At 37.9% G+C, this 12,582-nt stretch overlaps 1 protein-coding gene across 1 annotated transcript in view; it reads right to left on the reverse strand.

Annotated features, from left to right (window-relative positions):
- The window catches only part of LOC109938032 (myelin regulatory factor like), a 54,037-nt gene that overhangs the window by 28,871 nt on the left and 12,584 nt on the right, over window positions 1-12,582 (reverse strand). The window contains exons 4-7 of the mRNA XM_048607639.1: window positions 11,491-11,755; window positions 10,875-10,969; window positions 6,979-7,126; window positions 4,287-4,482 (exon numbers count right to left, since the gene is read on the reverse strand). Of these exons, the coding sequence (XP_048463596.1) occupies window positions 4,287-4,482; window positions 6,979-7,126; window positions 10,875-10,969; window positions 11,491-11,755 (704 nt within the window). The remainder of the gene's footprint in view (window positions 1-4,286; window positions 4,483-6,978; window positions 7,127-10,874; window positions 10,970-11,490; window positions 11,756-12,582) is intronic.

The following is a 12,582-nucleotide window of genomic DNA, read 5'->3' on the forward strand; positions in this document are numbered from 1 at the left end:
CTGCAAACAGAAGTTTAAATCCTGTAATACTTTAGTTGTAAGTATGAAAGGAAATATTACAAAGCTACACAGGAAAAATTAGCTGAAAACATAAATAGCAAATTATGGCAAAAGTAATTAGAGTGCAGAGTGGCCCACTTAAAAAATGCTAACGAGGTAATGGTGTCTGAAGATAATGAAATTGAAGTACTTTTAGTTTATTTGCAAAAGAAATGTAGAGAAAAATATTAGAATTATGGTTACAGTTGAAAGTTGATGCAGATTGAAACAAGTATTACAGCTACAAGAAAGGTCATAGAAGGGAGCTTGTCGAAGTTCAAGGCAGATTACCATTAGGAGAATTGGTAAAGGGAAAATTGATACTGCTCTAAAGAGAATGTAAATTACAATGGTACAATGAGCTGGCTATAATAAATTGGGGAATGTTACTTAAAGGGATGATGGTAGATGGACAATGACAAACATTTAAACAGCACATGGACAAACTACAATTGTCCATTCCTGTCTGCCACAAAAACAAAAAAGGACAGGTTGCTCACCATGGCTAACAATGGAAGTTAGGGGTGATATTAGATCCAAGGAAGGGGCACACAAATTGGCCCAAGAAAAGCAGCAGATCTGAGGATTGGCAGCAGCTCAGATTTCAGCAAAGGGGTTCAAAGGAGTTGATTAAGAAGGGAAAAACAGTACGAGGGCAAGGTTACAGGGAACACATCTAAGAAGCTTTTATAATCAGATTGTATATAAAAAGTAAAATATCAGTGAAGACAAAAATAGATCCCTTACAGTCAGAAACAAGGGAATTTATAATAGGGAACAAAGATGACAGACCAGTTAAACACATATTCTAGTTCTATCTTCACAAAGGAGGACAGAAATGATATCCCATAAACGTTGGGGAACACATGGTCTAGGAAATCAGTATTAGTAGGGGAATTATATTGGAAAATCAATGGAATAAAAGGCAGATAAATCGCCAGAGCCCAATACATTCCAGAGTACTTAAGGAAGTGGCCCTAGAAATATGGATGCATTGATAGTCATCATTCAAGATTCTAGAACAATTCCTATGGATTGGAGTGTAGTCAATGTAACTCCCCTTTTAGAAAAGGTGGTAGAGATAAAACACAGAATTGTAATCTAGTTAGCATGACATCAGAAGTGGAGAAATTACTGGAGTCCATTACAGAAAATTTCAGAGCATAGCACATGAAAAATAGTGACTGGATTGGCCAGAGTCAGCATAGATTCATGAAAGCAAAATTGTACTGGACAAATCTACTGCAATGTTTGGATGATGTAACTAGCATAACTGATAACGGAGAGCCAGTGGATATGGCTTGGACTTAGACTTTCAGAAAGCTTGTGAAAAGGTCCCACATAATCGATTAGCATGTACAATTGAAGTGCATGGGATTGAGAGTACTTTACTGACATTGTTAGAGAAATGGTTGGCAAAGAGAAACAGAGAGTTTCCAAGTGGCAGGCAGTGGAGAGAGTTGGGTACTGAATGGATCAATGCTGAACATCAGCTATTCACAATAATATATATAAATGTTTTATATTAGGGAACTAAATGCAATGTCACCTAGCTTGCTGGCGACACAAAGCTGGGTGGGAGGGTAAGCTGTGAGGAGGGTGTAGAGATGCTTCAGTGTGACTTGGATAAATTGAGTGAGTGGGCAAATGCACGGCAGATGAAGTATAATTTATATAAATGTGAGGTTATCCACTTTGGCAACAAACAACAGGGAGGCAGATTACTATCTGAATGTAGATAGATTGGGAAAGGAGGAATTGCAACAAGATCTGGGCATTCTTGCACACCAGTTGCTGAAAGTAAGCACGAAGGTGCAGTAGACAGGAAAGGTGAAACGTGAAATGCTTTGTTGGTGCTCACAAAGTGAGGATTGAAGACAGGAGCAGGGATGTCTTGCTGTAGTTGTATGGGGCCTTGGGAAGAGTGTTGTATGCAGTTTTGGCCTCCTTATCTAAAGAATAGATGTTCTAGCTATGGAGGGAGTGCAATGCTGGTTTATCAGACTGATTCCTGGAATGGCAGGGCTGGCATATGAAGAGAGATTGGATCAGATAGGACCAAACACACCAGAGTTTAGAAGAATGAGAGGGCATCTCCTAAAAAGTTATTAAATTCTAACAGGACTAGACCAGGTAAATGTGAAGAGTGTTCCAGATCACTAGGGAGCCCAGAAGAAAGGCTCACAGTTCATGGATACAGGGTTGGCCGATTAGGACTAAGATTAGGAGAAACTTCTTCACACAGAGAGCAGGGAGCCTGTGGAATTCTCTGCCACAGAGCAAGTGAGGCCAAAACATTGAATGTTTTCAAGAAGGATTTATATAAAGTTCTTAGGGCTAAAGAGATCAAAGGGTACGAGGAAAAAGAGAACAGGATATTGGGTTTGATGATCAGCCACGATCTTATTGAATGGCCAACTCCTGCTCCTATTTTATATGCTTCTACGTTAGGTTTTTAGCAAAATGTACAATAGGGATGGGAAGGACCAATTTTTCAAAACAGAAGAGGAAATGAGTGAGAATGATCTGGAAGTTACTGGCTATGAGGGTGGCATCAGGTAAAACCTTGAATGATTTACGAAAATGAATTGAATAGGCACCTGAGGAAAACAACTTGCACAGTTACAGAGATACAGTTGGGATTATAGGACACGTTGGATTGCTTGAAAGAGCTGGCATGGATTCAATGGGCTGAATGGTCTTCTGCAACCATGGTAATGATTCTCAAGTACTGTTTTCTACCAGGTATAGAACTCAAGTGCAAAGAGTAATTTACATTTGTTTTACAAATTAAGAACAACAAAACAAAATAGAAAATACAGAAACATGTTTTTGTTTAAAAAACAAAAATTGCTAATTGTGTGGAACAAATTATCAGCATGCATTCCAAACAATAATCTTTAATGGATTTCAAGGAGGAGAAGACAGGCTTCTTTCAATAAATGGGGTTCAGGATAAACAGAAATATACCATAAAACTGCAGGGGATATCCAGACGAGATAGCCAAGACTGCATATGTTACTGTTTTCAGCGACTGTACTGGAGCATTTCAATGAGCAAAAAGAAATGGTCAGAAAGAAAAATAATTTATTGATTTAGAGATCACTGTGGATCAGAATTTTCCACTTGTATAAACTCTTAATATTCCTGCATCTGCTAAGTCACCAAGCACATAGCACCAACTAATTTCAAGGAATAAGGATAATTTTGTTTAGGCAACTTTTTGACATGAAAAGTTTAGATAAAACAGGCAAAGAAATGTTGTTCCCAGTACAAGGGCTGGGATTGTAAGGGATGGAGATAATGTAAGATTTTGGGGAAGACACACAGAAGGGATGTGAGGATTTTTTGTTTTGAAAGTAATGACGTGAAAGTCTAGTTTCGAGGGTGGTGACAACAGAGTCAGGGGAGTCTGCTTCTCGGGTGGGTCGCCAGAAATTTGTTGCTTTACACAGCAGAGACCAGCTACAACAAAATGTAGCCAGTAGTCTCGTAAATTATTCTTCAAATAGTGTTCAAAAATGTCTACACACCATGCAATTGATCACTCCAGAATCGAGTGAATAAGCTTTGCAACTCTTTCACTCTCAAAATGACCTTCTGTCACCCATAGCAACACTGAACGTCAGGTGCACACAAGAATTCTTCTCAGCTAGCCCAATCAGATGAAAATTGTAGGAAGATACTTCCTCTCTCTTTTACAGCTGCTTGGAAATCACAGAAGATTTGCTAAATCAACTTCCAAAGTTCTTGCCCAACTCCATTTGAGTTGGCAGGTTCTTATTATTTCAGTTTAAAAGCCTCATAAGCATGTAGGACAACAGAAACTTTACCATCTCTTCAGTTCACAGAAAAACAATGAATATTTTCCAAATGTGGCAGTTGGTGCTGATTTGCCTTCAATTTCCCATAAATAATAATAGATCGGATTCAGTTTAGGTTAGTTCATAGAACAACTTCACTTCTTCTACTTTTTTCTCTCCCCACAAGGTCTGCATATTTTTACCATTCATTAATAAAAACAAGTTATGTTAAATCTTTTTAAAATGTTGATTAGGCCTCAACTAACTGAGCAAGGCTTCAGGACAGAAGCAGAAGTTTACTAGAATGGTGTCACTGATGAAAGACATCAGTCATGTGGTGGGATTGGAGAAATATGTATCGTTCTCCTTCCAGCACAGAAGCTCAAGGAGAAATTGCAAACAAGTTAAATCAACTGCCAAAGCAAATATAATTTTGAAACTTGCCTTTGCTCCAAAAACCTTCAAGAAGAATGTTTCAACAGGTTTAAGGCCCAGAGGTGTTTTAACATATTTTGGACATCCAATCAAACCGACACGAACTGTGACTTGAAAATGGTTCTTCTTTTGGCAAACAAATGAATCATCTACTGTAGAAAAATTAAATCCTTTGTCCGCATCTACTCTATAGCCTGGAGCAGGTCTAAATATAAAGACAAAGACAAGAAGTGAAAAGATGATGTGTGTAAATAAATAATCCTAATCATAACAAAAAACAACTTGAAATGATTTTAATGAAATTGAACAAAATGTTTTCTAAATGTTTTGTAGCAATAATCATCAAGATTCAAGCAACTCCTCGAGCTATGATCTGTTTTTCAAAACCAATATACAAAAGATGATCCAGATAAATGTAATTTTTCTTGTACTCCTTAGTCTAATTATTAAAGTTTAACATTATATTAAAGGCATAGATCAACAGCTGACAGTCTTACATTTAGACTTAAAAGCTTTAAGTGGTAGGCTAAAATAATAAAAAGAAAATGCGCTAGCAAGCAGCAAGAACCTGACATTGAAATTGAAAATATAAGAATTATACTATGATGTTTCCAAAGGTCACAAGTAATGGCCCAGGTTTTGTGGTCAGCAGTGAAAGACCAGCACTCTCTTTAACTCGAAAAATAATGTTCATAAAGTTATACAATGTTCTACTGTGCAGTATCTCTCTTCACAGAGTGTGAATTCAATCACAGGGGATCTGTTGAGACCGGGAACAGGGCAGGCAGAAGGAAACTGATCAACCAATCCAATTGAAGAATTCCCACAGATGGAGTGGAGTGAATTTAATTGGCTGAAGATTGGTGTTTCTGATATTGGGACCTCAGGAATGGTCTGAGACGGATCACCCACTTGGAACTTCTGGCGGAAGGAGGATGCAAATGCTTCTATCTTACTTTTTGCGCTGATGGTTGGGCACCTCATGAACAAGTTTCAAATTGGGTCTAGGCCCGAAATGTCAGCTTTCCTGCTCCTGTGATGCTGCTTGGCCTGCTGTGTTCATCCAGCTCTACACCTTGTTATCTCAAATTGTTCATTGATTTGTTTAGTGAAAATAGAGATATCACAGAATCGTTACAGTACAGATGGCAGCCATTCAGTCCAATGTGCTTGCACTAGTTCTATTATCTCATGCCAGTTTCCAGTCTTTTCCCCATTTCCATCCTGATTTTTCATTTTTCTTAAAATCCTTTTTGGTTTGGAGCTGTGAGCTGAGAGATGAAGGTGATCTTTGGACTCTGAGCAGCAGTTTGTTATTTAAAAAAAAAATCAAGGCCAGGCCTGGAAGTTAATTGCAGGTTGATTCTTGCTCAAACAATGTTCTAGATATTTTGGTTCCAGAGATGCATTATGCCTCAACAGATGGCAGATGTTTGAAAGTTAACAGGGACCTCATAGGGAGGCAAACAGTTTAACCAAGTTTTTGAACGGTGTTTAAGTCAGAAGGGTTGTTCCTGCCAAAACTACATAACAGAGTTTTAGTCGTTCCCTGGTTGTCTTTCCATTATCAAATTATTAAAAGTTTCAGAGGACAGAATCTCAGTTATATGTAAATATTCCTCGGACCCTACTGGAAGCTCTTTCTACTGACCAATGTCTTCAGAAACCAAGCAAGACATAATCCCATGTGTCTGTGAGATTATAGATCATGAACTGGCCAATTACATCCCATTTACTTTTCATTTGCTTTTTACCTTAACTGTCTGTTTGACTTTCCAGCAGGGGGAGTTAGACTCAAAGAAGATTGACTTTAAAATCAGAGACATTAATTAGATTACCTTGTGGTTTAACCTTGCTCTGCTAAAAACACTATTATTAATAAATTGTTACTTATTTTATTTCTTGATTATTCACAGTCTGGTACTAGTTATTCAAACAATCTGGTTAGGAGCTAAGGGGTTCAATTTTGAGGGTCATTGTATTTCAATTTTACTGTGTTGCAAAAGCAGGGGTAGGGAGGCTGATTCGATTTGGCTGCCTATCTCCATGTCTTAACATAATGCTCTCTTGAATACCTCTACCGAACCTGCCTCCACCACACGTCCAGGCAGTATATTCTATACCCTAACTACTTGCTGTGTGAAAAGGTTTTTTTATTTCTCACAACACTCTTGCTTCATTTGTCACATCACTTGAAAGTAACTTTGGCCAAGAACGTCAAGAAAGCAGAATCAATATGGGTGAAAGTTAGGAATAACAAGAAAGGTCAGAAAATTTTGGGGAATGTAGTTCATAAGCCCCTAACTGCAGTTAAACTATTGGACAGATAAAGCAAGAAACAATTGGAGCTTATAGCAAAGGCAGTGTTATTATGAAAGTAAATAAGGTAAATAATCCTTTTAGGTTCGTCCATTCAGCAGCGATTTAATGTTAACTTAATCAGTGATCTTGCAATAATGTACCCTGTGATGGAGTTTGTCATCTCTGGCAGCAACATCTGTATTTCCACATTTAATAATGCATATGCAGACCCCCGAAGTTGATGTTAATTTTATCCAATAATGATGGTGATGTTGAAAACATCATAATATTATTAAAGCAAAGTCTGGGTATATTGTTTCAACATCTGTGCTACTTGCAAGATTTGTTGAAAAAATGTTTAAAGTTGTAAGTCAAACATAAATACGTAATGGGTACTTACAATTCATTGTAACTACTGTCATACAAAGTTGCCCAATGATTAGGTTGAAAATGGTGCCATTTCAAACATGGATAGCTCCAGTCCATGCAAACTCCATTTTGACTGTCATCATCATAACTATGGATATCGGTGCTATGTTCTCTAGAATCTATTATTGAGAAAATAAAAATGAATATTCAAATTTTAATATTTCAAGTGATAGACTAGATTAATTGTCTGCAATAGATAAATCAATTAATTACATATTCATTCTGCAGCAGTCCATTGTGTCATCAATATTTTAATTATCACTGCAAACCAAAGCGAGGCAACAAGGGCCTTGCGCTAATGACATGGCAATATCAAGAAAGGACATTGGCTGAGAAGATCAGGAAAGTAGAATCCATATGGGTGAAGATTACGAATAACAAAGAAGTCAGGAAATGCTGGTGAATGTAGTTTACAAGTGCTTAACTGTAGTTGAACCACTGGCCAGGTTAGCAAGAAATGATCGGAGCTTCTTGCAAAATCTGTGTGCAGGTCATGTCTTTTTACTTTTTTGTCTTTTAAAAACTGTGGACTCCAATGAGAAAAAACTGTTTTCAAAACAAGATTTACCAGGATGGCTGCATAATTTCACAGCAAGGTATTTCATACCTGTTGTGAACCCTGTTTTTTTTTTTTGTGTGGCTTGGGTTCCTGTAAGTGGGTAGATGATCAGGAACCAAGGCATTGTTTAAAGCTGATTGGTTCTCAGCTGAGTAGGCAGGAACTGGAAACAACTTACAGACCCGAAACGTCAGCTTCCCTGCTCCTCTGATGCTGCCTGGCCTGCGATTGCTGTAAGCTGTGATTTTTGAATCGACTAATCAGAGACAATTTCTGAGTGAGTTAGCCACTCTGTACTTCTTACAAACTAGTGAAACCATCTAGAAAAGTACAAGTCTGGCCAGCCAATGAATGATTATCCCATCATTAGAACCATGAATCAAAGACCATTGAACCAACTTTACACAGCTTTTCTATTTCCACTAAATTTATTTTCATTATTGTCTGAGTGTCTCAGTGAGAGTTTTCATAGAAACATAGATTCCCTACAGTGTGGAAACAGGTCCTTCAGCCCAACCAGTCTACACCGACCCTCAGAACATCCCACCCAGATCAATCCCCTATAACCCACCAAACCTACACATCCCTGACAACTATGGGTAATTTAGCATGGCCAATCCACCTAGCCTGTACATCTTTGGACTGTGGGAGGAAACTGGAGCACCCAGACAAAACCCACACAGACACGGGGAGAATGTGCAAACTTCACACCATCCAAGGGTAGAATCAAACCTGGGTTCCGGGTGCTGAGGCAGCAGTGCTAATCATTGAGCCACTGTGCTGTTGCGTTAAATTAGCAGTATTTTATGCCAATGGTTTATACCTGTTTAGCTGTAGCTATGATCTGATTAGTTGAAATAAATATAATTCTTGTTCAGTACAAAAACCTGGTCCATGCTTTCTGTCAGCTTTGATCTAAAAGTCAGGCAAATTGGGATATTGTGCATTTAATATTTGCTCCGGCTGAAGTAATAGAGGGGCCCAGTTTATGGTGCACTACACCACTGGGTTGTAGCATCAAAGTATGAAAGAGAAGTCAGGAGGATGCATGATGGTTGCCTACCATCACACTGTAAACTGAGAGATGCTGCTCACCTCTCCATCACCAGCCTGCAAGTGAAGTATTTAGAAGTTTACAGCCACTAGCAATGCAGCCCTTGAGCAGCTGAGGTTACAGTTGTAAATGTAGCAGTTAGCAGATTTCAGTGATAATCTCCTTAGTGGACAGCAGCATCTCAAACATCAGTTGTTAATTAGGTACAGGCAGGAAAACTGCACCCTAAACACCATGGAGATATGGCCTCCTCTTCCTAACAGCTAACGCTGCCATTAGGCTCCACTGGTCATTCTCCCAATCATGCTTGATTCTAAGGGAAAGGACCTACAAATTCAACCAATGTATGGAAGCAATTAGTTTGGGCAGAAGTCTTTAATTCAGCAGAGGAATATTTTATCACATGCCACTACACTTCATATGGACTTCTGAACATTAAAACAAAATAATGGAAAGCACCAAAAATATGGAGAATTATGGCAAAATATGAGCAATAAACCAGCAATTAAACAGTACTGGTGAGGGATAGCGGATCATTCAGCTTGCTTAACATTGTTTTTGGCTGAGGAAAGATAAAAGACTGAAGTATGGGGCTAGAAAAGAGCTAAGCAAGTGTCAAAACAGCATGTCACACTAATTGATGTAATGATCTATTCATTTTCCTGGTGTGCTCTCTAATCCATTTACCAAAACAACTTCTGACAAGCTATACATCACAAGTTTGTATATGGATAGTAGATAGCATTTTGGATCCCTATGAATACTTGTATCATCTGACAAATGGCTGTTACCAAGTCTAATTTCACATTATGACTAGGCAAACACAAGCAGAACAAGAGGCGAGCTAGCACTGTGGAATTATAGTGTATCAAGGAACAAAACTATTCCAAGAATAAATCTTGATTTACATTCAGGTATCCACAATTGTTACACTATTAAATTACATCATGTTCACAAATGATCCATTGGGGTCCCATGGTCAGGCCAAATTTCCTGTGAACTGGAAGCTTTGTACTTATGCCTGCCATCCGATAGACAGATTGCCTAAGGATTAAAAATTATTTTGAGATATTGGTCACTGAAGATCATCTGACCATTCTAAAGAGGTAGTAGATGTTGTATAATCACACTATTACACATGCTAAAACTAGAAACCAGTATTGTTAACAAGATAATACATGAAGCAGTAGACATTGCAATAAAAATAAAGCATTTGTATTAATCTAGAATGCTTCCTCCCAAATATGTTATTATGCGAGATAGTGGCTGTCTACATTCCCTGTTTTTATTAGAATTTTTAAAAATCAAATGTCCTGATAAGCAAGACAACTCTGATCTAGAACAAAAACAGAAGTTGCTGGAAAAGCTCAGCATGTCTGGCAGCATCTGTGAAGAGAAAATCAGAGTTAACGTGGTTTTTACAAGTTTGATCTAATTTTGATAAAAGAGTTTTAGAAATGAAAATAAACAGTTAATAATGTAATCTGGACTTCACAATGTAATATTTCAATGAGAGGCTCAGAATTCCTGTCTGTTTCAGATAGCACGCAAGAACCAGACTAAAGTTCAGAATTGTAATTTACCCTAAAGAGAAATCCATCATGTTACATCGTGAACTCCCTCCCTAACAGCATTGTGGGTCTACCCACAGCAGATGAACTGCATTTGTTCAAGGCTGCAGCTCACCACCAAGGGCAACTAGGGATAGGCAATAAAAGGCTGGACTAGCCAGCCACACCCACATCCTGTTATTCTTAAAAATGCTACAGACATCATTAATATTGAGAGATCAACAATTATAAAGTCATAGTCATACAGCACGGAAACTGACCCTTCAGTCCAACTCATCCACACTTGTTTCTTATGAAAAAATCCCCCTTGAATAATAAACACTGTCTATATCTATATTTTAGCTTTGCAAAGGGAGAATACCCACCTCAGCAAGTAATCTTTAACCTAATCCATTTTCAAACTGTGCACAGAACTTCAGGAATAAAAGTTAGCTTCCTCTCAGGGATTATACAGATGGATCTGATCAGTTACATACATTGGTCATTTCACTGTCACTGACCAAATAATCATTTGAAGAGATACAGCTAACTTTCTAAAATTAATTCTAAATTAAATCAAGTTAAATAGTCTAAACTTTAATAACATTAATTCTACTTTATAAATATCTTATTCAAGAAGTTCAAATTTGCTGGCAAATACAAATAAAAATTTTAAAACATCAAAACATCCTGAATATACCTACTATTGCCTTCTTGACTTTGAATATCATTCCACATCTCAATGGTATTCTCACATAATTCTGAACGCTTCCTCTTTTTTGAATGCTGAATTAAAATTCTAGAACAGAGAATTACTGTCAAATATCTGTAGATTATGTTTTGCGTAATTATAGGTTTTATGAATGACGTTCCCAGTGCAAACCATATCGCAATTATTTACTAAATAAAAACTGAAAGAACTATGCATGCTGTAAATCAGGAACAAAAACAGAAGTTGCTGGAAAAGCTCGGCAGGTCTGGCAGCATATGTGAGGAAAAAAATCAGAGTTAACGTTCCAGGTCCGGTTCTGAGGAAGGGACACCGGACCCGAAACGTTAATTCTGATTTTTTCTTCATAGATGCTGCCAGACCTGCTGTGCTTTTCCAGCAACTTCTGTTTTTGTTGCAATTATTTACCTCTACTGGACTGGCCATTTAATTTGATTGCTTGGTTTTAAGTCAAAGGTATTTCAGTGTGCTAAATTGTAACAAGTGAATATTGTGAACAACTAGAAATGTATTAAACTTTGTTTAATCACCCCACAATAACAGACTCAAACATAATATCGTGTGCTAATATTGATATAAATGTTACTCACTCAGAGTGGCAATTGGCACTCTCTGGAGCAGGAAGAATCGGGAAATCCACATGGCTGGGCGGTTCCGAAGTTTTGTTTGCAGGGATATCTACATCAGGTTTCATAAAATATTCACGAAGTCCAGTTTGTCTATGTTGTTGTGGCAAGTTAGAATGAGTAGGCAGCACCAGCTCAGTAAACCTACATGGAGTGTTTGGATGGCTCACTGAAGACTGATCTGTTTGGGAATTAAATCCAGCTCCGTGTGGACCGCCATACTGAACGTCTAAATGAGAGAAAATTATTCCAGCATTGTCCTACTGAAAAGCATTTCTGCCATTTTCAAATGGAGTGTGAGATGAAGGAAAACAAAGCTAAAGTTACATTTTAAATTGTACAGCCACATGCAAGGTCAGCAATAGAAGTCTACAGATGAGGTTATTTGAACTCTGGCATCTAAGCTGGCTTTATAAATAATTCAAAACTATTCTCTCTGCTATATTCTGTATCAGAGCTCCATGTTTCAAGTATTTATTCAATTTTCTCTCTAAAGGTGCAGTGGTTCTTGTTGTGGTCAGTAACTATAGGAAAGCATTCCAAACATTCTCTCCATAACAGAAAATTCTTCTTAAACTCTGTTGCCAGTTAGTAACCATGTTAAATTGATATCTACTCATTAATCACCATGCTCAAAGCAATAAATTTTCTTTCTTTTTTCTGTCATGGAATGTAAGCATCAATGTGAAAGTCAGCATTTTTTTATCCACTCCCCCATTGCTCTGAAATTGGATGGCTTGCTTGGCAATTGTGGAAGGCAGTTAAAAATAAACCACAGAGGCTGCCAGACCTGCTGAGCTTTTCCAGCAACTTCTGTTTTTGTTGCAATTATTTACCTCTTCTGGACTGGCCATTTAATTTGATTGCTTGGTTTTAAGTCAAAGGTATTTCAGTGTGCTAAACTGTAATAAGTGAATATTGTGAACAACTAGAAATGAATTAAAGATAGTAGGAACTGCAGATGCTGGAGAATCCGAGACAACAAGGTGCAGGGCTGGATGAACACAGCAGGCCAAGCAGCATCATAGGAGCAGAGAGGCTGACGTTTCGGGCCTA

This window comes from Rhincodon typus, chromosome 18, assembly GCF_021869965.1.
Source record: "Rhincodon typus isolate 14 chromosome 18, sRhiTyp1.1, whole genome shotgun sequence".
NCBI classification, from domain to species: domain Eukaryota; kingdom Metazoa; phylum Chordata; class Chondrichthyes; order Orectolobiformes; family Rhincodontidae; genus Rhincodon; species Rhincodon typus.